This window comes from Gadus macrocephalus, chromosome 1 (genome assembly GCF_031168955.1).
Source record: "Gadus macrocephalus chromosome 1, ASM3116895v1".
NCBI lineage: Eukaryota > Metazoa > Chordata > Actinopteri > Gadiformes > Gadidae > Gadus > Gadus macrocephalus.
The window spans coordinates 918253-945768 of NC_082382.1; the positions used below are offsets into that span (position 1 = coordinate 918253).

General features: G+C 41.4%; 2 protein-coding genes and 1 long non-coding RNA gene across 3 annotated transcripts; 1 reads left to right on the top strand and 2 right to left on the bottom strand.

Annotated features, from left to right (window-relative positions):
- Window positions 1-4723: 4723 nt before the first annotated feature.
- Window positions 4724-8182, top strand: LOC132459952 (uncharacterized). Its single transcript, XM_060054862.1, has 4 exons — window positions 4724-4741; window positions 6558-6752; window positions 6839-6918; window positions 7096-8182. Exons 1-4 carry the CDS (start codon window positions 4724-4726, stop codon window positions 8069-8071), a joined length of 1269 nt encoding a protein of 422 aa, XP_059910845.1. The 3' UTR covers window positions 8072-8182.
- Window positions 8183-15503: 7321 nt separating this feature from the next.
- LOC132464865 (uncharacterized) lies at window positions 15504-21004 on the bottom strand. Its single transcript, XM_060061501.1, has 8 exons — window positions 20889-21004; window positions 20464-20603; window positions 19902-20038; window positions 19722-19815; window positions 19270-19599; window positions 18917-19103; window positions 18683-18810; window positions 15504-18372 (listed from the first exon to the last, which is right to left on the bottom strand). Exons 3-8 carry the CDS (start codon window positions 19967-19969, stop codon window positions 18055-18057), a joined length of 1125 nt encoding a protein of 374 aa, XP_059917484.1. The 5' UTR covers window positions 19970-20038; window positions 20464-20603; window positions 20889-21004; the 3' UTR covers window positions 15504-18054.
- A 1235-nt stretch (window positions 21005-22239) lies between these two features.
- On the bottom strand, window positions 22240-23811 carry LOC132464873 (uncharacterized). The gene is made up of 2 exons (XR_009527373.1): window positions 23561-23811; window positions 22240-22786 (listed from the first exon to the last, which is right to left on the bottom strand). It is a non-coding gene; the product is annotated as an uncharacterized LOC132464873 (long non-coding RNA).
- Window positions 23812-27516: the final 3705 nt, after the last annotated feature.

The following is a 27516-nucleotide window of genomic DNA, read 5'->3' on the forward strand; positions in this document are numbered from 1 at the left end:
GTTACCATGCCGAAACATGCCTACTTTATAATAAATGAAGTGAGTTCAAAGCAACCCGGGATTGGACAACTTTCTTCAAGAATACTGCAACAATGTATTTGTTGTAACTTGTAACTCCATAAAGAGAGAAGGGTATGTGTGACATTGCGCATGGAAATGAACTTAATCGATTATGTTCATTTCAGAAAGAAGACATGCAAAACAAATGAAATATTTAACTTAGTGGGGATAATGTGAAAGATGGCAGAATATCAGCTTTGTGTTGATTCGGTACACCTCTTGTCCTCGGGACTCTTTTTCGCTTTTTTGGCTCTGTACCCTCGTTGGTGGCGATGGCAGGGCTTGTCGTCAGGACAGTCTCCACTAAAGGTGTACACACAGAATATAAAATAAGCAGGCAGGTCAGATATATACCGTATGTGTGGCTGCTGAAGGAAATTCTGCTAAAAAATTTGAATATGGCACAAACTATTTGAACAGCAATAATTAAGCTAATGCTGCTATCCATTTGGATGGTACGCTGGTATGAACGACCAGCTTCAGCGAGAACGTGACGTATTTCCCTTGCTCCAGCCTTCCAGTTTGTCATTTGTGTTTCTGTCGAGTCACGAGGGGGAGTAGTAGCAGGCTAGTCATCATTAGCAACATAGCCTCTTTAGCAAACCAGCTTCAAAACACAACTTTACATTGAATTGCACGCAAAGCATGACCGTGCAATACATAAATTGGTGACCGGATTAAAGCAGCAATGAAATCAAGTGTGTAAGAGGATTTAAAAACGACATTAAAACCTCCAACGTGGTACAAATACTGTTAAGTATTTTAAGAAGCTGCATTACCCTCACATAGCCACTAGGAAGCAGGATCGAACACTTAAGCTGCAATTACTATTTTAGCCACAGATAGCAGCACCTTTAGACAGGGGCTGAGCCATTACGTCACCCCGGCCACGCCCACTGCATAGGCCACGCCCACTTGACGTCCTCTATCGGGTGATTCGAAGTGACGAGGCCAGAGATCAATAGGTAGACGGCGGAGAGCCACCGGGCCTGAGCCCGCTTGAAGTAGATCACGGTATTTTCCTCTCCACGCGTTAGATACCATTCCCTCCCTTAAGCTTCGTAGTTTACCATACCGAAACATGCCTACTTTAACAAATAAAGTGAGTTAAAAGCCACCCGGGATTGGACTATTTTCTTCGAAGAATGCTACAATAATACTAAGAAAATACATCTCAACCCCCATTAACTATGGGCGCAGCCATCTTCTTTACAAGTTGTACAGCTCTGCTCGCTCTACTTTGAAATCGACGAGATACTACGACCAAAGGGGGGCGTGCCTCAATGAAATGCCGCAAGAAAGCTGGGAGATTTGCGACTTTACCACTTCGTACATCCAAATGGATAGCAGCATAAGCACACCGAATTATGGTCCTATCATTGAAGATTTTTGGGTTACCTGTCTCAGGTTCAACACTGGTTGAACACAGCTCTGACCCCTCGTTGGTGGTGGTGGTAGGGGTGGCTGAAAGGAGAGTCTCTGCAAAAGGTGTACACACATAGAATATTTACTACTATAATAATGATAATAATATGCTGCTGAAGCACATTCTCACCAAAAAATATGAAAGATGACACTAAAGCTACGCTAACCACACCTTGTATTTGCATTGGGTCTTCAGACTCGAAATTTAAAATATAAATGGCCTCTCCTTGACCCTGTGGCATTTCTGATGGCACTTTCTTTCCCGAAAGGAACACAAAGAATTTACAATTAGGTCAAAATGTGAAAGGTAGGAGTGATGCAAAGTAAACATACATCTGTCATAATCCTTTTGTACATTTTGTTATTTGATGTAATTTAATTTTTAGTAGTGTCCTACATTTTTTCAGAATTGGGGTTGTTTAGAGACGTTATAATGCAGAGTAAATGGGGAATTACCTTCTACAATTAGGCTGTACATTTCTTTTATGTTATCCAAACATTTCCGTTCACCAACACTAGAAATAAGCCCCTCTGGGAGGAGCATCTTTGCCTCCTTATCGGGATATTCAAGAAGGAGGATGGGCCTCCAGCCCACTGCATTCATCTTCTCGACCTAAAAAAAAAAAGAAAAAACTTTAAAAACAATAATAAATTGTGCCAGAGATACATGGAGACACAAGCTCCACAGCAGTACGTTTCAATTGCAACTCAGAGGCACACTTTTACTTATAGAAGAGCTGATGTTGACGCCACATTCTTAACCTAACATTAGTACTATGGTAATGTTACTTAACAGAATGACAGCGTCATCGAAAAGATGTGAGGTGACCTGGTTTTGTTTGGTGTTGGCCACCCATGTATCTTTTTCATATTTTTTGCCTAAATTCTTGCGGCTGTGGTGCCTTGCACGTGGGGCATACTTTAAACCCATTATATATGGGGGCCTGACATGCAGCGCATGCCTTCTTCAAACCTCCTTTTGCCATTGTTTTAGTTATGCTGTAAACATAAACAAGAAAAACATAATTAGAAATACCATTGTATAAAAAAAACGAATTCCATAATGGTTAAGCGAGATTTAACCATAAAACAACACTTTCAGTCTTTCAACTCAGTTGTAATAAAGGCAATAATCCTGTAGTGTAATAGACAACATTTCAGCTAAATCTAGACTGATATTTGTGACCAATCCATGCCCAGCTAACGCAGTTACGTCGCCGCTACGTCGCGGTTACGTAACTTTATGACAAACATACGTTGCCGCCACGTAAGTTTCAACGTTGCCGCGACGTGCGGGTGAAAGACGCGATCACGTTGCCGCAACGTATCTTGGCGACGTTGCTCGTCCGTAACTGCCACGTCCTGGCGACGTCGTGGCAACCAAAATACATACTGGCGACATTTATGCAACCTTCTTCAAAAAGGTTGCCATAACGTTGCAAGGACGTTAGGGCGGATCTGCATGGTGCAGTCCTCATTTGCCCTTTATAGAACCCACAAAATCTAGTCTGAAATCTACAAGCCACATTAATATTTTACCGACATTTTGGCTGGTGGCTGTTGCTAATGTTGACCCCAAGCCTATTCAAAAGACAAGACAGCTGTACACTTGCAAATATAAATTTATTATATTTTTATTTCAAAACATTTTGAATTTAATTTTGGGGATCTTCTTCCACCTGCCGTTCCATCCGACCCTGTGAAGAACAAGAACATGTGAGTGCATTCATTTTCATTTTACATTCAGTCAAATGTCATTGTACATTTCAGGGGTGGCCAACCTGCGGCTCTTTGCCTCGTTTCGTGCGGCTCTTCAGTTCACATCAAATTTTGTGTTAAATATTATTATTTTTATTTATTTTTTATATATATATTTTTTGTATGTGTGTGCATGTTCGCAAACGTTTTAATTGATGACGCAAAATAATGTTCACAAACGTTTGGTGTTGATGCAACATAAAATGGCCTGCTCAGCTTGGAGGAGCTGTCACGTTGGAAGGTTCTTGAACATTCGCAAACTTTCATGCTCGTTCATTGCACTCCTTCATTGAGCGTGACAAGACAGGTTTTTGAAACCTGCTTTAAACACTCAGTTTACTAGCTAAATTCGATTAAACAATTCAATACAATACAAATATAAAGTAAAAACAAGTGTTATCTAGCGATCCGTCATCTGTATTATGTTATTTGGTGTTCGGCAACATAAGCGCGAATGGTTTTTGAAACGTGCTTTAAACACTCAGTTTACTAACTAAATTCGATTAAACAATTCAATACAATACAAATATAAAGCAATAACAAGTGTTATCTAGCGATCCGTTATCTGTATTATTTTATTTCGTCTTTGGAAACATGAGCCGAATGTTTTTTGAAACCTGCCCGGCAACGGACAAGCCAATCAAATTAGTTGTAAAATTCTCAACAACTGATGACGTAGGCCGGTACAATTTTCGCCCCCGGTACAATTTTAACGTGACAGAGCTCCTTCCCATGAGTAAACAATTTGCGTCAAGTAGGCTACGCTCCAAAAATGGCAGGTAAAAAATGCAAAGCAAAAAGAAAATATGAAGAGGAACACAGGACGTTTTTGACAGAGTGGGAGAGTTTATATTTTTTTGTTGAACGTAATGGGAAGCCATTCTGCCTTATATGCCAGGTGTCATTAGCGCAATTCAAGGCTTCAAATCTTCAGCACCACTTCAGCTCACTCCATGCTAACTTCGACCAGGAATTTCGGAAAGGGACTGAACTTCGCAAGCACAAGTTAATCGCTTTGAAAAGGCAGGCAGAAAAGCAGACACAGATGTTCCAAAAATCGACGATGCACTCAGAGACCCTAACGCTGGCATCTTATCAACTGGCTTGGAACATTGCACGAGCTAAAAAGCCATACAATGAAGGGGAGTTTGTAAAAAAATGCCTCAGTGACGTTGTTAAAATCTTGTCTCCTGAAAACGACAAACTAAAACTAATGGTGTCAGACATCCAACTGTCCCGCCACACTGTTGAACGCAGAATATCGGACATTAACACGGCTATTGAATCGCAGTTGCACTCCGATCTTCAAGAATGCGAATATTTTAGTGTCGCATTGGACGAGTCTTGCGACATTCAGGACAAGCCACAGTTGGCAATATTTGCACGGTCGGTATCAAGTGAGTGTCATATCAGAGAAGAACTCCTTGACATTGTGCCATTGAAGGAACGAACCCGTGGAATAGATGTAAAAGAAGCGATGATGGCTGCATTTGCGAAAGTGTGAATAGTGAGTGAGTGAATAGGGAACGATTTCGAACACAGCTCATGTACCACAGCTGTGACCCGGAAATGGTGCAGCGGGGTGTGATGTCATTTCGCCGTGCGAGCAGACCGGTAGGTTTCGAGCCCCTCCCCTCTCCTCTCGCAGCAGTGAGTGAATACGGCAGGTCAGCGCTACATAGTATGTTTTCCACCGGTGCCAGTTAATTTCAATTACAATTTGCGGGGCTTTTTAAGTTGAAAAAATAGCTACCACAGCGCTTTTAAAAAATAAAAAATAATTATTAAAATATAATTAGCGCCTTTTTATCGGCTACTTGAGACGATCAACGATGGAATCCATCTATCGTCGATAGAATCGACTATCGGCCCATCCCAAATGTTCATGTGTACCCGTGTGTATGATGTGGCTCTTTGCAGTAACACAGTAAAAAATGTGGCTCTTAGTCTCTGACTGGTTGGCCACCCCTGGTACATTTAGTCAAAACTAAATATGTTATGCCGAGGTTACGCTAGACTCGAGCGTGAGCACGTTCTAGATAGCAGCCTTAAGTGGCTATGAAAGCTATGCATGACTATTTTGCGGGTTGTTTTACTTTAGCTCATCTACCAAACATACATTTCCTGTGGCTGTGTCCCTGCGCGCGTGGGAGTATTGTAAAAGTTATTAAGTCAATTAGGTCGAATTCAGTTGTTTATTGTGCTCACCATTGGTCTTTTACATACTTATTTTGTGTAATGTAATCTCATTGAAGACCAATTTTCTGCTGCTTTTAGTGTGTTCTTTACACAGACCTTCTGAGGTTTGTGTGTGTGAGAGATAGATGAGAGGTTCCTTGTATACCACATAGTTAATAATTAGGTTGTTAAATGTATTCAAACTTGATCACATGAGCTATTTGTTTAACTCTTCACTTTTTGTTTCCAACCATTTGACATTTCTTAAATGGTGTGCATGTTTACATTGTTTACTCCATTCAGACTGTTCAAATCCCTTTACTTGATTTAACCCTCATAGGGTGTTCGTTTTGTTACACAGGAGGTGCTGCTGGGTCTGGTGGACCCATTGCATTTTAGGCCTTTTAATTCAACATAATCTAACTTTTTTTTTTAAATACTCACCAAATGGTTACTTCAACCCAATTGCAAGTAATATAAACAACACATATGTTAAATTTGTTCCCTTTAACTTTGTTGGGAAATTATCAACATCATTAGAAATTGTAACATACTCAATAACATCTGTCTGAACAACACATTAAAGCCTTTGAACACAGCCATTATACGTATATCAGTCTATACCACACATGAGGGGCAGAGTCTCACTGTGTGTGTATTGCATATGTATTTTTTGCACTGGTTGCATGTATATTGTGTTTTATATTATGTATATTGTGTATTTGTCTTTTACGTTTCGGAGCTGGCTGATGCTGATCCTCCTCTTCAAACTCAGTGTCAGACTCTGAATTTTCAGAAATGTTATCTAGACCAACAGTACATAGTGGTTATGGCCATAGCCACTTTTGTAACGCGTTACTCCCAACACGATAGATAGATAGATACGTAGATAGATAGATAGCCACTTCGCACAGTCTGAGTGTAAGGCAAGGTCATCATACAGGTTCAGTTCAGTTCAGGTTCATGAGAACTCAAATTCAGAGTCCTGGGGTTGCCTTTGATTACTCATGATGATGTACTCAAGAGAATAGGGGTATTGAATCATAGGGACACATTGGCTAAATGTAGACCTCTGTTAAGTTAATTGCACTTGCAACAGGTCTATTTCTATTTCTAACACATGTGTTTTGAAACAGATTCCGCTTAGGGAGGCAAAGCCTGTGAAGCTGGAAAGCTGTATGTGTACCTGTGTGGCTGGCACTGTCCTGTGCAGCCACGTGGCAGCTCTTTTGTACCAGACTGCACATTATTCACAGCTGCAGCTCAAGGCCGTTCCACCAGTGCACAGCTGCACAGAGACCGAGCAGAGTTGGCACAAACCAAGAACCATGGTAACTCACCTTTTAAACATAACCCTACAGTTTAGTTCATGGCTGTTTGTTATCTTTTACTAAAACATAGTTTGATTTCAATGCAGGGTGTCAAACCTGGTCTGGTGAACAACATGGTGATCGTTTCAGCCCGACCAAGGGAAAGAAGACTCGTAGAGGGAATCAGGTTGGTATTTTACTGCATTATTGTATTGCTTCTGCATTGCTGCAATGCTAATGAATGCAATCTCTCTAGGTTTTTCACACAAATGAGGTCTTGATATAGCTACTTCACTTCAACTTATGCATTATCTTAGCAATAACAATACGACTGTTTTTGTCTTTTTGTTTTGTTTTTTCACAGAAGCAACCTGTATAGAGGAGTCACTTCTCCTCTGCCTGTACCTGCCACACTCAACGTTGGAGTGGTATACCAGGACATTCCTGCTGATCTGGCTCCCATAATAACAACTATGGCCATATCCAGTGATGTACCCCTGGTTGACTCCTTGTTCGGGCCAGTTCAGGAAGGAAGTGTACTGTCCTATCAGTTGCCTGCAAAAGTAGTGCCCAGAACCTGTCCACACACAGATGCTCCTTCACCCCCACAGCTGCCACCCAGTGACTACAGGCTCGAACCATCAAACTGTGATTTTGTCTACACAGAACAGCAACACCACCACATGTTATCCCTCGAAACATCGCTAGATATGGCACACAAAATTAAAAACTGTACAAAAGAGCAGAGTACCTGCACTGAGTGGCACCAACTTAGGCACCCCCGCATTACCTCAACCAAATTTAGAGAGGTCTGTCACACCAAGGCACAGACCTCTGCTGAGAATCTGGCCAAAAGGCTTCTTCGACCTTGCCATCAGACAGCTGACATGAGGAGGGGGCTTCAGATGGAAAGTACAGCAATAGAGGAGTACTGCAGAGTTAGGGAAGTCAATCATTACCAGTGTGGGTTCCTTATCCATCCCGATGCCCCATGGATGGGCTCGTCCTCCGATGGGATGGTCTATGACCCAAAGGGCCAGCCCGTGTTTGGACTTGTTGAAGTCAAGTGCCCAAATGTGGCAAGCTACGTGGACTGTCCATACATTGTGATCAGGGACGGGAAACCAAGTTTAAGGAAAACCAATCCTTACTTCTGGCAGATACAGGGCCAGATGCTGATTTCAGGATGTGAGTGGTGTGATTTTGTTGTGTACACACAGGAGGACATGTTGTTAGAAAGAATTCCTCGTAACAATGAAATCATTAGCATAATCAAAGAAAGGGTTGATTATTTTTTCTTTTATGTTTACCTCAGCACTTTCTTATCTAGTGAAGAGTAATATTGGAGTAACTGTTAATGAATTTTGCTACATTTTTTAATTTAATAAATATTTAAAACATGAAGAGGAGTTTCATATTAAATGACTAACTAGTAAAAATATAAGAATTAAGTAATTTGGTGTAATGCTATTTTTGTTACTGTTGGTCACAAATACTTACTGGATAAGACATGAAATTGGTGAATAAGTAATGAAGGAGGACTCCAAATAACCTGTCCATAATCCATTCATTTTGTGTGTCATGACTACTTCTTAGAGCATCATAAATAGCAAAGGGACACAGTTGTAGACAGTAACAATAACGTATTTATTTAACACACACGTACACGCACACGCGTTATCACAAAGTCGTCCCTACGGATGGCGACAACCCACTTGCGACTCAATTCCTCATCCTTGGGGAAAGTGTGGAAACTGAGTACATTGTTGTACTTACTGGAGGCCTGACATTGTGGTACACAACAGTGTTCAGCCGTTGTGCCAATAGATCGCTGTAATTTAAATGTTTTCTTCATGTTTTACCTCAGAGCTGCAGTGATCTGACAGGTAGCCTAGTTGTAGCCGTAGCGAACCGGAAATAGTTACGGTGGCTGAGAATGTAAACCGACTACGTCAGAGGTTCTGTGGCATAACGGCTATTGTATCCAAAGCGTGGAGAGGAAAATACCGTGATCTACTTCAAGCCCCCGGGCTTATGGTGCGTTCGAGTATTCTCTGCGAACCGACTCGGATCTCACGCCACGCCCACACTTCAAGCGTTTTATTATTTCGCTCGGTCGCTGGAGGAAAACATGGACGCCACCCGGAAAGCTGTTGTCGCGGTAGAATTGGCAGAGGACCAGGCGATCCAATATAAGTAGGCTATATGCCATAGTCAAGTCAAGTTTATTTATGTAGCACATTTAAAACAACAGTAGTTGACCGAAGTGCTGTACACAAATACAATATATTTGTGTACATAGGCAGAGATACGGACGCAGTAAGGTATTGCAGTAATACGAGTGATTGAAATTACAATTTAAGCCACCAAAGTGGTCCAAGCACAATGAAAACAGTTCATACTTCTAGTCACAATGGGCGCAGCCATCTTGAATTCTGTCTCGGAATTTCGCTCGGTCACCACTGAGTTCAACCGAGATGGCGAGATCGCCGTCCGAGGAAAAGGGGCGTGTTTGTGCTTGTCGCTAGGCAACGTCCTCGGACCTCCGAGACGGATGGATATTAAAACGCACCATTAGGCCCGGTGTCTCTCCGCCGTCTACTTATTGATCTCTGGCCTCTTCACTTCGAATCACCCGATAGAGGACGTCAAATGGGCGTGGCCTATGCAGTGGGCGTGGCCGGGGTGACGTAATGGCTCCGCCCCTGTCTAAAGGGGCTGCTATCTGTGGCTAAATTAGTTATTGCAGCTTAAGTGTTCGATCCTGCTTCCTAGTGGCTATGTGAGGGTAATGCAGCTTCTTAAAATACTTAACAATCCCTCCTTGGTCATCTCAGATGACCATACAATAATATTTTAAATCATAAACACCATTTACCACACCGAAACATAGTCAAAGTAGGATAAATCATCCACACCACCAACCGAGTGGGAAAACTCCATGATAGAGATAAAACCACCACTGAAACGGCATTTGCCCTGATGGGTCTCATAGGTAATACAAGTCATATTATCAATACAACAATGAATATATATCCTGGTTATCATACAATCATATGGTCAAACAGCACACAAACAAAAGTATCCATAGAAATCCTAAGCTAATACTTTTTGGTTATGTGCAACAAGGTCATAACATTTTCAACATGTGCAAAAGTAAAGTACAAAATTAGTAGTCATAATAAAAATGTAAAAAATTCAAGATTATTGATAGGCTAGCATGGATTTGGGTGGTTCAGGTGATCTTCGTGTATTGGTGCGCTGTTGCATGTGGGTGGTTTTGGACATTGTTATTATCGCAGCCATTGTTTCTTCTGTCGCCGTCGGGGCCTGTAATTCATGAACCCAAGACTCGTCCCTCCTTGTCAAGGGCTCAGCTCACAGAGAGGTTACTTTCACATCATGGGAGCCTCCTTCAGGCGTTCAATCGTTGTCGTGTCAGCAACAGGAAACCTGTAAACAACTTTCTCAAAGAAGATCAACAGTCCCATTATCAATGCAGTGATACAGAAATAACGGGTTGCACTTGCAACCAAGCAACACCACACAATAACAAACATAGCCTGGTATGATTGTTTAAAAAAATTTTATTCAAGTAAATCCGGGATATTGATTATCTTATATACAGGCGCTTCTACTAGAATAGTAGAGGTGTTGACTATTCTACATATTACAGCTGGATTGGGTCGGGCCCCTCAGGTGATGTATCGTTCACTTTCATCGGATCATATCTGATCCCCACGTAAGCCTGAATAGCACTTGGCGCTTCTGTAGCGCTCACTGCTGTGGTGATCAGCAGATGCAGTAGCCCTCGTGCGCAGGGAATACAACGGCAGCCGGTGACAATTAACACGGTCTCTGCCATTATTCCCGCGACGGGCACTTACTGGATCATGCCTTTCCACCTCATATTCTCCATCCATCCTGTGAAAGGGTCATTAATGCTGGAGTTCTCTGCCAATTCGGACCTGAGGGATTGAAATCATGCCAGCGCCCTGGTCACCAACCCACCCGGAGCTGTGTTATTGGGGATAAAAGTACAACATGTTCATGTTGTGCCTATCATCGCATACACCCCTCCTTGCTCTGTCAATAACATATCCATACCTTATATATTCCTTTAACCTTATTCGTGGAAAACTTTACGAACTGCTGATTATGATATATTTTATTGATACAAACAATATTTTTCTAATGGTGGACAACCAAAACAGAACCGATTCAAATCCTGCTATTTGATCTCCTCATGTGACTGTTAGTACTTGCTCAGCGGTGGTAGTTTGTAGGCTCCGGGTGTGTCTGCATCTGGTTCTGGAACTTTTGTTTCTATTGTAGAAATACAAACTCATGTACAGCAGTTAGTTGTTCAAAAACATATTTCCTTTAATTCTAATTTTAATAGTTTTACAGTATCTACTTTGATTTAATTTCACACTACATCCCTCCTTGCGCATTGCTTCAGCCATGCGCATTAAATGACAACCAATCCTAACAACGGTGTAGTGCAACAAAGTTGAAGTTCCTTTCCTTAAGGCGAGACACTACAGGTGAATAGGGTAATTTTTTTAAATAATAGATATCACCATGAAACTTCCTCAGTTGATTACTTACACATGTATGAACAAAAAATGTATTACAAGCTTCTGAAATTATTATGTTTGATTATGCAAATGAGGCCTTATCTAATTAAATATGCGCAAATTTGCATATATTTCCGGTAGATATATCTGGACATACGATAAAGCCAGGTGATTTTATTTATTTTCATTTTGTTTACACACAAGATGCAAACAAATTTACAGAGGGATTTCAGGATATCTGCTTTCATTACCTAGAAAATCAAAATATACTGTCTATAGCCTTAAAAAATCAATTTTCGCCACTTTTTTTGATCAATGTCACATAAATCAGGCCAGGAATGATTTATTAACAAATCCCTCTGTAAATATCTTCAGAATACTGCTAAGTGTATAACTGGAAAGTTTGGTGTACATAGGTGCTACATAGGCTGAGAAGTATCTACCGGAGAATGACAAAAAACTCATTTTGAGAAAACGGCATTTAAAGATTTGAATAGGGGAATTTAATACATTTCTATTGGAAATAATTGCTCAAAAACAGAATAAATGCTCAGGCCCTTAGTAATAATTATATAAAACATTTCAAACTCATGAATTAACACAGAACACAGAACAAGACCATCAGCTTTCTATTCTAAATGTCCATTCCAGCACCATATGTAGGTCCCTCTGACAGTTCTTGCTGGTGCCTCTCCACTTTCTTGGCTGTGCTCACCAATTTTCGTTTGCGCTTCACAGTTGCGGACTGAATGGCATTTGCCTTGGACACTCTGAGCAGGTCTGCCTGCTTGATTGTGTTCACTGTAATGAGTGTGCTCTCCAGCCATAAGTTGGCCATCACATTAAGCATAGCTGAGGCACCCTCATTAAAAGAGGAGATGGCCATGCTCGCTGCTGCCTCGACCCTGTTCTTACCAACAAAAACTGTTTTGGGGCATCGGGCCCATATGACAGAATTGAGGCACTCATTCACATTTTGTGTACCACCATGCTGCATTCTTTTCAGCAAGCTGTCGCTAGACATGCGGTGGTAGATGGGGAGAAGTTTCTCGCCCACCTCTCGGGTGAGGTAATTGGAAGCATGTCGTGTGTGGCTTTCGGGGGTCTCACCTTTATCCTCTGCCCTCCGATACCAACACCAAGACACATTGCACCTAGTATGCAATGGTGTCTCATCTGTGGACATGGAGTGGAGAAGGCCTGCCCATATTTCAGCTTTCATTGCATCTACAGACCCCTGATTATTCAAAATAGCCCCCCTGTAATAATTTTGCTTTGTTTTGCATTTTTTTGCAGTAAGTTTCCCCAAACCCTTGCCTCCCAATTTGCGCTCTGCACTAAATTTTCTGAGAGCTGTACCCATTCGCTTGTGAGCATGGTTAATACACTCCAGCTTCACAATTTCATTCCCAGGGTATGGGTTCAGTGATAGTACCTCCTTAAAGGCAGAGCTATCACCATCTGAGAGCATCTCAGTGTAGCGCAGCTGGTGGCGACTCACTGATCTGGCCCACATTCTCCTTGCTGCCTCCTGCTCCATTGCCTTACTTGAACCACTGAAATTCTTTGCACAGTCAGTGTGCTTCTCCCTCCAGCTGTCCAGTTCATCCACCGTAATCTTGCCCTCATTCACAGCACTTTGCTTTAGGACACAGGCATGGCAGTAAGAGGATAACACCTCAAAGTCAATTACCAAACCTGTGAGAATGTCTATGCATATGCCAATCCCATAATGGGAAGTGAAACCTCTTTTCTGCCATGTGCCATCAAAAGAGACACCGATGTTGATAACAGCATCAGCATCCTCCCTCAGCAACTCTGCCAACTCGGGGTCAACATCCGCATAGGCCTGCCTGATCTGCTCCCTGGTCTTGTGCAGTGACTCCAGTCCTCTTTCAATTTCCGCCACTAAAATAAAAACTGTTGACTTAGAGTGGCAAAAAGGACCAGGGAGCAGACTATGCAGCCATGTTGGGGCGGTGGTAGTGTAGTGGTAAAGGAGCTGGGCTAGCGTGCAGTATGTAATGTAATGTCATAGCCAATTGGACAAGCCAACTGTAAATGACTATAAAGAATAAGGACATCCTATAATGTTATACAGGTATAACATAATAGTCTCTCTCTCTCTCTCTCTCTCTCTCTCTCTCTCTCTCTCTCTCTCTCATAAGGCTGCATTATTTCAGTGTCCTTTGTTTTTGCCACTGAACTGAAAACTCAAGTAAAACTGACCAATACAACACAATGTATGAGATGACATTTTATTCTACTGTTACAAATCCATCCTTGTTCCATCCATGACAATATGTTCGCTGTTAGAGTCCACAACAACACCATAAAATGTAACAGGTCATTAGACCTCCAAAATCAACATCCCTGTACCATCCCTGTTTCCATAGCCTACCTGTCACTCTCTTGTCATGCCTCTGGTATGTTTTCAGGTGAAGGGAAGGGATCCCCAACACCTTACTGACCTTCCTCAGAGCAGCATATCCCATGCCTAGTTCATGGGCCAAAAGCACCATGCGGACATTGACGTCAAAAGCGACGTCCCCTCTCGTCTCGCTTTGAAGCCGTGTGGATGTGTACACGCTCCGCCTATACCTGCTCTCTCCTTTGCAATTAGTGCACTCTAAAAGCAGACTACTGCAAAAGCCATGATTCTCTGGATCAACCTTTATAAATAAACCCGACGCAGTAGCACAATTGGGGCACAAGAGATCATGAATCAATTCATTCAGACGTGTGACATGCACAATTAGCCACTGCTGTGTCGCACAGTCAGTGGCACTGTCATTAACCCCCCCTCGGTTTCCCAACGACAGCTTACGATCAGATGTGCTGCTTGCTGGTGTTTTAACAGCTAATCCAATAGATCGCCTTCCCTTTCCACATCTTGCTATGCCCAATTGCTTTTTTCTCTCCCTTGTCATTTGCGGTGGTACCGGCATTTTGGAAGCTCCCGCGGTAAGCTAAACACGGAAGTGTCAAAGTACACCACGTGATGCGTCTGAGCGAATCACGTTAGTAGAAATCAGCAATAGCCAATGAGATTTCGTCATTAGCTTTAAAACCCCCGTTGGACATTCACGATTGGTTACTGATAGAAAGGAAATGCCCTTATTTGGAGAACAGATCATTGTGCAGGGGACTCGGAGCTTTACAACAATACCGGACACGGAAGTCTTCAGTAAACAGGCGAAACTCGGCATGTCGCGTTGGAATGCTAACTTCTTGGTAAATTCGGGAGTAACTTACTGCTGCAAGTAAACAAAATGTATTAAAATAAACATCTTTGTGTACATTTTCAAAGTTTTATTTATAGTAGCTTGAAAGAACACATATTGAAGGAGTAAACTAGCCCAAAATCTCAAAATTGACCACTGCATGAAAAATCGATGTTTTTGCCTGCCGTGTCTCGCCTTAATCATCTGTACCTAAACCAATCTATTGTGAAGAGAAATGAAGACCAGTACATACAAAACCAAAGGTCGATAGTGGTGGGTCTATGCAGCCGTCTTGAGACCACGCTGTTGTTAAATGCAGTAAACCGTAAATGTTTCATGAGTCAGTATACCTGTGTGCCGTAACTTATCAGACTAAAAAAAATATCAGACTATGAAACGCTGACGTTTTATCAAAGCGTTACAGTAGTAGCAGTGGCATTTGAAAGGTGAACCCACTACTTTTGAATCTAAATTGAGCCTATATTGTCCCTTCCCAGTAGATGTATCGCTAATCCATTTCTTATCTATAAACCCAAAAAGATGAAAAAAGGGAAATAACAATGTTTAAATTTGCATGTTCAATATCACTTCTGTGTTAACCGTATCTGGTAATAACAGTTACCTTCATCATACTACCCGATTGTCCTACACAGTAAATTCAATAGTGTTAAATTTACTCCTATAGTGTCAATTTTAACACTGCTTGGGATAACATATGGTCCCATTCCCGATAGTGTCAAGTTTACTCTAACACCAGTGTTAATTCTCCAGTGTATATTTAACAACAATAGGTGTAAAAGAATAACACTTATTGAGTCACAGTTTTCACTGACAAGTGTAATTAAAACTTAACACTAATCATGTTTCTACATTTATAGTGTTGTTTCAACACTACTTTAAGTTAAAGGAAAATTGTTCCACCATTGTTATTTTTACTCTTTTTAAGTGTCAAATTATAATAAAACACATTTTCAATATTTCAGCTTCAGTTCAGATTTTATTGGAGAGGTTAACATGACTTCTGAATGAAGACACAATTCGGCACAATATATTTGAAATCATCCTGTGTGCCATATGTCATCTGCAAGTCAAACGGTTTATGGTACACAAGTTCATTTACACTGACAATCTTCCATTCCTCAACCTCTTTGAAACTGACTTTCAATGAATGAAAATGTTCATCAAAACAATCTGTATGTAGAACTACACAGATCAAAAGTACTTTTTCATCTTGTATAATAATGTCTCTGATTTGACAAAACTTAGGAAGATCAATGTCAACACTACTGCAAATGATCAACTTGGGGCGATATTCAGTGCCATGGACTTTTGCCCATTTAACTTTCAAAACAGAAATTTCCACAGAAACATTCAAATACAATGCAATATTGTCACCTTCATTGACATCACACAGAGCAACCATTTTCCCAGGACCCTTTTTAATAGTGGTTGACGCCAAGCCAAACTTGTAGGCCAGGTCATTTTGATGTTTGATTGCTAGAGTCTTAGTTACATTTTTAAAACTTTTCAGTTGTTTCTTGAAGTAATAATGCTTAGACTCATAACGCATTGACCACATGTGAAGAACAGGCCCTAGAAGTCTTATACAACGTGGATAATGAATTAGAAAATGATGTTTCGGCAAAAGCCTTTTAGAGGGAAATAAATGTTTGAATAGCCTGTGATGTTCAGCTATGACATGTTTTAAACAAATGGTCAAACCTTCTGTTAAAATCGGTGAAAACGCAATGTTGACTATTTGCACAAGTAGTAAAAGAAGCTGCCAGCACTTGTCACCTCTCTGCAAAACATCCCCAAATATAAGGGGCATATTTCTGACAAAACACCATGTCTGGATAGCATTAAGCCCTAAATCATTTCCTTCTTCTAGTCTGACTCCAGGTGGCTTGTTCTTACTCTCTGTGTAGCCATAATTGAATGAGACTATCCGAGCTTGAAGTTCTCTGTGTGAAATGAAGTTGGACTTCAAATATTCCAATACTAGTTTCATCTCGTATTGGGCTATTCCTTCTAATATATCGTGCATTATGTCAACAGAAAAATTCTCTGATACACTGAAGAACTTAAGCTCAATCAAGTAAACAATAACGCTTAACACCATACACATGAGTTAGTGTTGGGTTTGCCTGAATAGCTTCACAATGTTGCAGGTGTATATCTTTTGATCGTAAAGTCACACTGGGGTCATCCTCGAAAAAGACAGTTTGAAACTTTTCCTTCTCAGTCAGGCAAAATCGACAGCAGTAACGGGCTGAAAATGATTCAACATATCCAAACAAGCAATGCAATCCAAGATTATCCCCCGTTACTTGGAATATACTACCCCGTAAACGGTCATTAAAGCATTGAACTTCAATTCCCTCAGTCTCGAGTACTTTAAGGTCTGATACAAGTGGCTCTAATATTGCATTGAACCCATATGTTTTAATATCTTGGGTGTGGAAGAGAATGCATAGATATATGTTGTCCAAACATGAATTAAATTTAGGCTGGAAATTTCTCAATGTAAAGTATATGGCTCCTATTTTATGAGAACCTTTCTTGGATCCCAAGGGATTACATGGTTCAAAGTCATCATAGAACAACTGTATTTTTAATGCATGACTCTCACTTGAAAAAAGTGGATGTGCCTTTATGTATAACCCATCCTCCAAATCAACATAGAAGCCATCTGGGGAACTCCTGCCAGATTTGAGCATACTACTCGTCTTTGGGTTTTTGAAAATGGACAGTATTGTTTGTAGAATAGGAACATAAGAGAATTTGTCTGTGACGAGCACTTGGTCGTAAGTACCAGTTTTTTTGTTCCTCCTATTATCAAACCTGACTCCAAGTACTTTCTCTACAGGAGTAACAATTTCACATGTCTCTTTGAAATAGGACTTCTGTTTAGAGACTGTATTAAGGGAGGTAAATGGATTTTCAATTTCACTAAATGCTTTTGTAATTCCAGTATGCATTTCTTTTTCTGGGGACAAGCATTTTAAAGCTGTTTCTTTCACCTGACTTTGAATCTGTTCTACAAGTTCTTCCAATGACGACACTACCCCATCAACAGTATTTTGGCCTACTCCTGCTGACAGCAGTTGAGCTACAATAGCTCCACAAGCATCCTTGGTGTTTTTATTGGTCACTGAAAGATCAGCAGTTTTGACAGAGGAGGTAGCCACATCGCTAAAACACAAATCACTATCATCATCACAAGACATTGACACATTTCTGGCCTCAGCGGTCTGTCCCTCAGTGATACTTTGAACTGAACTTTGTCCACTGTGAACTCGATTTAAATGTTTTCTAAACCCTGAAAACGACCCAAACTCTAGAGAACAACCAGCCTGGCCACATTTAAGGGAGAGAGTTTTCCCAGGCAATAAACCATGAACACTCTTCAAGTGTCTAACAAGAAGATTCACCCCACCAAAACATTGACTACATAGAATACACAACATATAGTCAGAAACCACCTTGCTTATAGATTAATAGAGCTCAACAGCTAATTTAGTGGAGCAATCTTGCTCTGAGTTCAGCAACCCGAGGAGTCTCTCTAACCTTCCCTATGTCTATTTCAAAAATTGTGGTCTGAATGAAAGTGTACATTTTGTACAGCGCATTGTTATAGGATGTGCCAAATACAAAGTGAGCTTTAAAAAGTTCATCAAATGCTCCAACAGCACTCACAGCCTGACACGCTATGGCTTGCTTGTCCAGTATGATGTAGTAGCCATGGATGCGACTTTTCTTGGTACCGGTGGCAAGAAGATAGGGCTGTCTTCTCTCTTCGATGGAATCAAGGTGCTGTTGTATGCTGGTTCCTGTCTGTCGATGACACACAAACAGAACAAAAAACATTTGTTCAATTTCCAGTCAATCTGGTTATTTTAATTGGTTATAAAAATGAGCAGGTGACCCCAAACTTTTGAACGGTTGTGTAAATACATGATGTTGCATATAAAATATCCTAAATACCCTGCTTCTGGGACCAGACCATGTAAAATAGTATATCAAGCTTCCAATTCCACAGATTCAACAGAAGGCCTTACTACTGCATAACACAATTGCATTGGATAAAATGTCTAATGCAATAGTTTTACAGCGGGTTGTAATATTTATTCACTGTTGGGCTAACCTTCTGAAACACCACGAGAAGCTTCTCTGCTTGAGCCGCCGCCATCTTGCCAGGTCGCTTGCGACCCTGTGCTGAAGGTGGAAATAGATACAGGAGGAGGAGGATTCCAGACATGTCACTGTCCCATCCTAAAACAAACAGACACACAAAATAATATGATCAATAGGCAGACTGGTCAAACCAAAGAATAAACTGTTGCAATTTAGATTGAACAATAAATGTATAAATCCTTACCCATATCTTCACGATCACTATTGACATGGTCAGATGATTCAGCAACATCAATGAGTTCTTGGAGCTCAGCTGTGCGGTGTAGTCCCTTACTTTGGGCGATGATTTTGTCTTTGAAGGCGGTGGGCCATCTCTCCTTAAATGTGTTGCTTGTGGCCTCTCCAAACAGCTCCACAAAGTCCTGTTCAATCTTGATGGAAAAAGAGAGTTGTTTTTGAGACCATAAATCTATCAATGCTAATTCGATTCTCAAAATATGTCCACTTTATTTTATAGTTTGGCCACTGTGAAATGTCTCATGACAGTACCCAACTCAAACTATAGATGCATGCATCCACCTGAAAATCATTACTTACTAGGCCTTTCACATCTTTAAAACGTGGGTATTCTGCCAGGACATCGCCACATCTTTCAGGATCTTCAACCATATTCCTTCGATACCGAAAGGTACTCCTCATTTTCTGCTTGACTGTTTCTTCATCAACACTATGCTTCATCAGGGAGATTGCATTGACGCAGTCTTCATCAGAGTGTTGTGAGGTGCCTGCAACTTGTCTTTGTGCTGTTGGACCTCCATCAAATGTCTTGATGGAGATTGGTGATTTCCCGTGCGAGCTGTTTCTCTGGACTGTCTTTATTCGCCAACTGAGGTAACCCTGGCCGCTCTGGGAATCATAGTAATGTTCCTATCGGTGAAACAAAAGTTTAAAAGGCTGTTCATAGCTTCAAAAAGGTGAAGGGTCAACAAGTGAGTATCATGTATGGACGAGTTTGTGTGTTGGGGGTGCACAAATGTCAAACAACTTACGTAGCCATGTTTTGCTTGGGGATCCCTCAGGTATGGAAAGAGCTCGATAATTCCCCGTGCATACATTTCTCTTACATGGCGTGGTGGCATTTTTCTTAGGAAACAAACATTCCGTCTTATTAATCACATACTTAGCATAGCCTAAGAAGAGATTCTGTGTTCAATGCTCATGACACTCACCCATGCTTCTCCATCATTTCAGCTACTAGAATGTTCACCATTTTCCGCCGTGTACTGTCTGACAACATTTTTGTTCTGTCATACTCCCTAATGACATTATCACCACCAGGTTTCTTGCGAAGTATTTCGTCAACCAACTAGGAAAACAACAATAAGATGGAGAGCTCTTATTTTAGCCTGCAGCAGTCATTGCACATGACTACCACATACACATGAATTTGTTTAGCTTCAACGTCTTTTCAGCAAAACTCAAGACAGCAGGATGGAGGACTTGCTGATAAATGCTTATTTGCGAGCACATGACAGTAAACTTGAACTGAATGGATCCAGGAGGCTTTTGCGCATTAATTAAGAGCATCTGCCAGTTGCCATTAGATTGTGTTGGGCAAATATAACTTTGCAGGGAGCAAGCAGAGTTGTGGATTTCCATGGCAACAGGCCATGAATTATCTTTCATTTGGGAACTTTCTCTAGGTATATTGGTGTTCTGAGACAAATGGCTCAATAGTCCAGGACACGGTTGAATAATTTCGAGCCAATATGCCACAAAAAAGATACTTACAGCATGGGCATCAGATCTATTTGGTCTGGACCGTTTCCCCTGGGGACTTTCTTCGCTCACAATGACAATAGAGTCAGTATCAGAGTCCTCTTGACTTACAGGTGTCGACTGGCCAACAGCTGGTGCCTCAGAAACAAAACCTGCATAGCAATATTTTACGTAAAGTTTGAGAACCATTTTCTTCCAAACAGGTAAAAGAGCCCCTCCAAGGTCTCCTAAAAACAACCCAACGAGAAAGAGTACCCTAGGACATACAGGTTGGGTCATCTGTTTTACCCATGTCCTATTTAGACATTTAACATTATTAATGCAGAGTATAATCCTGTGTCCCCACTGCCAATTATCAACATGGAAAAAGAATTCAATAGCATCTATATCAGCCTGAAAAAAACACAACAACATGACATTGATTAGACAATACAAACCTTCAGAGACACCATCAATGGATAGCTCATAAACACCAGTATTTGCACCGATCACTTCTTCAAACACCTCATGATCAACCTCAGTTTTGGAGTCATCAAAGAGCTTTGCATTAGGCAATTGGAGATGCCAAACTTCTGGAATGCTATGGGGAATACAAACATAATGAGCACATTTTCTCCAAAGCATGAACCATTAAGGTCATTGACTTAAGGCAACAGCATTAGTTATGAGTTAGTGTTTTTCTATGCCATGTGAAAAGTAGGGGTGTAAATCTCTGGTTTCATCACGATACGATATTATATCGATTCATTGGACAACGATACGATATTTGCCGATATCAAAAGTCTGCCGCGATACGATTTCGATTCAGGGGCATGCGATCGATATGAGACGATATCATATGCCCATTTAACACAACCTCTTACAATCACATCAACTCACATCAACTTAATTATAATTTCATCATTTTATTTCTTTGCTCTTCCGGATATTTAAAACAAAAAAATCAATTTTTAATACAAATAATAAAGTGCCACATAATTGCATTTAAGTGCCAAAGGTTTTTTATGGCTTAAATTAAAGAGCCTGTAATGATCTTTCATTTTGAAAGTAGACCATTCCCAACCTATCTGTGTGGATAGTTTTTCTTCTAAAAACAAAACATCCCTCGGAATCATCTTGGCTGTTAAGATAAGCCGTCCGTGTTGCCAGATTGGGCACATTTTTCAGCCCGATTTGGCTACTTTTAATCACGTTAGGCTAGAAAAACGGGACATATGCCCAATCTGGCAACACAAACCGAAACTAGACATCCTCGCGCTCACACATGTGCTCGCTGTTGCCTCGTTTAACCGGTGAATGGATACGAGCGGCTTGGCTCTTTGCGCAGAAATAGTTTCACAAACACCCGCGAAAGGAGATATATAATAATAAAAGGGTGTAATACTGCGATATGCATCGATGTTTGGCCGTTGCATCGATGCAGTTGGATCGTTCGCCAATCAATCGATGTATCGATCTACATCGATGTATCGTTACACCCCTAGTGAAAAGCTGTTAACACTAGAACAGCCGTTGAAGGGTTCAAATGACCCCTGTGAGTTAAAATAAAATATATGTTTGCACTCGATCACGTTCCAAATCTCTACTTTCTTGACTTTTCCAAAATATGTCTGTTGTAACACCCTGTGTTCATACTTTTTTTTTTTTCAGACCAGGAAAGCTATTATAGACCATTTTTCGGGGTCGCCCATGTTGCAGGGCAGATGCTAAACCACTCAGCCAACTGCTGGTTCATAAAGTAGATGGAATGGAGTGGTCTTGACAAAATATCCACGATAACAATATAGGCATATCTCAATTAATTTAATTACTTTATTTGCATCATTTAATCTTAAACCCTTAGTGAAAATATAGGCTGTTTGTACTTCATATATGTACATTTATGACAAAATCGTGAGGACTAGGCTTGTGACACACACACATGTGGCGCTTGCGCGGTAATAGTTCATTGGCGCCACCTAGTGATCATTATGTGCAAATGCACAGCCTCTCATTCAAATGGCTTGGGGGTCATTTGACCCCTCTTGTGGCACTAGTAGTAAGTCAAAATGGCCCGGCGTTTCTAGTGTTAAAAGCTGTATATATTTGAATATTAATGTTAAGAAACAGACAAACTTCAAATATGATTTTTGGGCAAAAGCCACTACTACACAGGTCATAATGCATTAAGGAATACTGAATATCAGTTCATTAAGTTGATTTACAGACCAGACAAAATCATTTCAATTAAAGTTAGACTTACCACACTCAAGCAGTTCACTGAGCTTGGCTTCGGAAATGCTAATGAATTTCTGGATGCCTCTGAACTTGACTTTGACCAACATGATCCGTTTGCCTGGAAGGAGGGATTAAAGACAAAACAAACTTAAGAAAAACGACCAAACTTGATTTCCAGTACAGCACTAAATAAACATAATTCCATGCATAACCTTCTCTAGGCTTTGAAATGCATTTGCACTGAGCAGACAGAATCTAGCCTGAGCACATGGCGGCTAGTAACCTCCATTTTCAAACAACCTCATCAGCAATACAGTCAACCATCTTTCACACTGCAAAATTACACAGTCACCATTGTCGCCAAAATAACTAAGCACAGGGAATTTAATTTCCAATTTCCACAATGGTAAGCATAAAACTAGCAAATAGTGATAGCTGTGCTCAAGAAAACCTAGGCTTAGTGGCGACGGTTAGCTATGATGACTGCTAACTAACCTAGCGTTAGCCGTTAGATAGCTAATCAACTTCACAAGGTCACGAAGAGATCATGGGACAGCATAACTCTAACGACAACGGAGCCACGATACAATCAATTCTCTTGACATAACGTGATTAAAATATCAAGAAGTCATTCATTATTTTCACATTTCGTGGCATGTTTTAATCAATAAATGATCATGTTGCTATTGAAAGTTGCTATTGGAACTTTCCTTACCTTGCTAGCGTTACCGATTAGCTTACGTAGCTAGCTAAAGTTGTCACTACAAATGTGATGTATCATGCAGTTTTGACCTCTCACGCTAAATCACAGAGCCACACTGTATTTCCATGAGGCTAAATAAGCAACAGATTGAAAACAATGACATTATTTTAAATTATTACGTACACTCACCTTTCTATTGGAGCCTCTTCAAACTGGCGCTGACTTCAAGGGCAGATTCTTGAGGTCTGGCTGTGTAACTGCGTTGTTCCAAAAAAAGGGGTGGAGCCTTCTTTACACTACACTTTTAGCTCTGGATTTTAACATAGGCTTCAGTGCAAATTTAACTTTATCTGTAGAGGAATCTACTCTACCTGTAGAGGAATCTACACTATAAGTGCAAGTTGAAGTTAACAATGTGATTTCAACACTGCAAATTTTACTGTGTACACTAACTATGTATATTTGATGACCTAATCTTCATTTATTCTACCTATTGCTCGCATTTGATGTTGTCCACACTTTGATTCACTCCTATGTACATCGCATACCACATCAAACGTGCATACGCCTTATTCTCTGCACAACATCCTATTGCGCTTCCTTTTGCATACCACATCAAACGTGCATATGTCTTAGCAAAGTGAAGTACAGTAAAACCCAATCTTTACTTATTTTATAGCTATACATGTCCCGGACACGTCCATTACTATTTCCAAAACAATTTTTTTAGCTACGCAGGTCCCAGACCTAACTATACCATTACATGAACAGTATTTATTATTATAATTATCTAGTTTTTTGTTGGTCAACATCAAATCAATACATTAATTCAACCTTCTGACTTACTGACTTACTTGATTTCTCCCCGTGTGAGCCCGTGATTGCCAACTCTCCCGGAGCCTCCCCATGAGCTCCACCGTCACCACTCCCCGTGTGAGCCCGCGATTGCCAACTCTCCCGGAGCCTCCCTATGAGCTCCACCGTCACCACTCCAGAACCCGCAGGAACGATTAGTCGGTTGACGCGTGGCTCGGCGGCTCCCAAGGAGTGCCACAATCCTACGTCTTGACACCTGGTGCAGTTGACGTGTGGCTCGGGGGCTCCCAAGGAGTGCCACAATCCTACGTCTGACACCTGGTGAATCTTGAGCTAGGTCAATCAAAACCGTCTAAACTAGGTAGAATAAAGAGTCATCCAAACTTACAACAATTATGCACATCTGGGTATTAAATATATGGTGATATTCTATAAACAAAACAAAAACTGAACCGAAAAGAAAAATTCAGAAGTTATCGGTTGAAACAAATTTTATTGTAATTGAACTACAGCAGTTGAGCTAACTCCCGCCTTGTGCACCGGTTAAAACCATGTGCATCATTTATTAATTAAACATATTATTTTAGCAGTTGAACCCTGTGTCTATTTGAACCATCCTGGTTCTCTAATATCAATGTGCAAGACACCTCCAGTGTCTATTGCACTCCTGTTTTGATACACAAAACGCATGAAAACAGACAGAAGGGCCCAGCAACCTTGAAAAACATAATGTCTGAGTGTTAGGCATTCGTTACTGCATATACTGCCATTTCCTGAAGAGAGAGAGAGAGAGAATATTAAGATCAATGCACAGAAGTAAAATTATCAGTGTTGGGCAACCTGCAGTGCTTGTGTTTCCACTTCCTGAAGAGAAAAGAGAATATTTGTAGTAATGTAAACAATTAAAATGATGAATGCCGGGCGTCCGTCACTGCTCGGATTGCCAAGGCCTGAAGAGCAAGAAGAAATTTAGTACAAATGTAAACATTTTCAGATCGTTTAAACTATTAATGTTGGTGAATCAAAAAACACTGATTACACAACCTACACAAATATTTGCGTGTTCTGCCGATATCAACTAGGGATTTCAGCACCCAGACACACAGACCCTCAAATATACAAACAAATATACTAAATTTACATTCTGGTTCCAACACATGACCAGGTGTCTAGGGGGGGAGGGAGCCAGGGGAAGAAAGAACAATAAGAAAATAACTTCAATTTAACTAACAATAGAAAGGCGAGTGGCCTTCTTCTTTCAGCAATATGAATAAGGAAGTGAGGGGAAGAGAGGGTTTGAAGGTGGATTCACGAAGGGGGTGCGGGGGGAGGGGAGGGGAGGGGGGTGTTGGACGGGATCTGAAGAGGGAGATGAAAGGGGTTCAAGAGGAGGGAGGCGTTAGAGGGGTGTGGTGGGGGGGTACTCGTGTGTAGGGGGCCTGGAGGGGGGGCGGTGGGGACTTTACGAGCGTAGGGGGTCAGGGGGTCTTTTACCTTAATAATTCATCGTCTTTAATAACAAAATACCAACAGACTTGAATGTAAAATGTAAGCATGCAGTCTAGGGTGGTATTTAGCGGATCGGCAGATAAGATAGTATTCACTCCGAACGTCCACTATGGTGCTACTGCTTAGGAACACAGACCGTGCCGGCCTCAGCGGAAAAGTGAAAGATAACTCTCGTTAATATACTATTTTGGCCCGATCTATACAGAGACCGATAGTGGAGGACTTCACCTCTCAACCAGTACCAAGAACGATTTAACGACGAGTACTCAAAACAACTCAAGTTTAAAGAAGGGGGGAGGGAGGGCCTTCAGAGTTCCTTGCAACCGTTGAACTTATGCTTTTTAAGTCGAGGTCTAGGCCTCTGGAGCAGCACGACCGGACGGTGGCTAAAAGAAAACTTACACCTAAATGTTCTTATAACCAATCCTATTTCAGATTTAATCTTTAAGACAATGGGTTCTACTTACCTCAGACGTGTGTGGCCTGTGGAAGTTGTTTTAGCGTCGCGCCCGCCGGGATTCTCGGGACTTTCTTCCAAACGTCGGGGGTCACCAAATTATTGCAGCATTCTTGAAGAAAGTTGTCCAATCCCGGATTGCTTTTAACTGACTTTATTTGTTAAAGTAGGCATGTTTCGGTATGGTAACTATGAAGCTTAAGGGAGGGAATTGTATCTAACGCGTGGAGAGGAAAATACCGTGATCTACTTCAAGCCCCCGGGCTTAGGCCCGGTGGCTCTCCGCCGTCTACCTCTGGCCTCTTCACTTCGAATCACCCGATAGAGGACGTCAAGTGGGCGTGGCCTATGCAATGGGCGTGGCCGGGGTGACGTATTGGCTCTACCCCTGTCTAAAGGTGCTGCTATCTGTGGCTAAAGTAGTTATTGCAGCTTATGTGTTCAATCCTGCTTCCTAGTGGCTTTGTGAGGGTAAAGGTGCGAACACACCAAGCGCGTACCTCACGTACCATGTACGTGCGTAACGCAGCGAAAATGTTGCTTGACCATTTTGTGTCAAAAATGGTCAGATACGCGCGTACGCATACGCGCGTAGATGAGACCGCCCAAAACTCCCCCCCCCCCCCCCCCCCCCCCCCAGCCTGTGGCTGCGCTGGATTAAGGAGTCCGAGGAAGGAAACCCAAACGCCACCGTGTTTGGATGGATGATAGAGCTTGGATCGGGTTAGATTAAATAATCTCGGATATAAATAACAATAATCGGGTTAAATAACTTCACATGGTGTGTCTGGTGTGTTTCCAGCATTCGTAGTGTTGATCAGCAGAGAAATAGTCCGCCAAGACGTTGAGGTTGCTTAGCAATCAGAGACTCTGTCCATGCAAGTGAACGGAGCGTTCACTCTTCGTCATAACTATCAAACCAAACATCCTTCACATTCACCGAGCGAACATTATGAGAGTAAAATGCACATTTCTCGCTAGAAATGTTTCCATAAACGCATTTAATGGCGTAACTATGTTACTATTTCCACTCAGAATAAAGAAAGTTGCCGGCCGTGGCTGCCATGGACATGGCTGCTCTGGAGTCCGAGGTAGGAAACCCAAACGTCGCCGTGTTTGGGTGATAGAGTTTAGATCGGGTTAGATTAAATAATCTCGGATATAAATAACAATAATCGGGTTAAATAACTTCACATGGTGTGTCTGGTGTGTTTCCAGCATTCGTAGTGTTGATCAGCAGAGAAATAGTCCGCCAAGACGTTGAGGTTGCTTAGCAATCAGAGACTCTGTCCATGCAAGTGAACGGAGCGTTCACTCTTCGTCATAACTATCAAACCAAACATCCTTCACATTCACCGAGCGA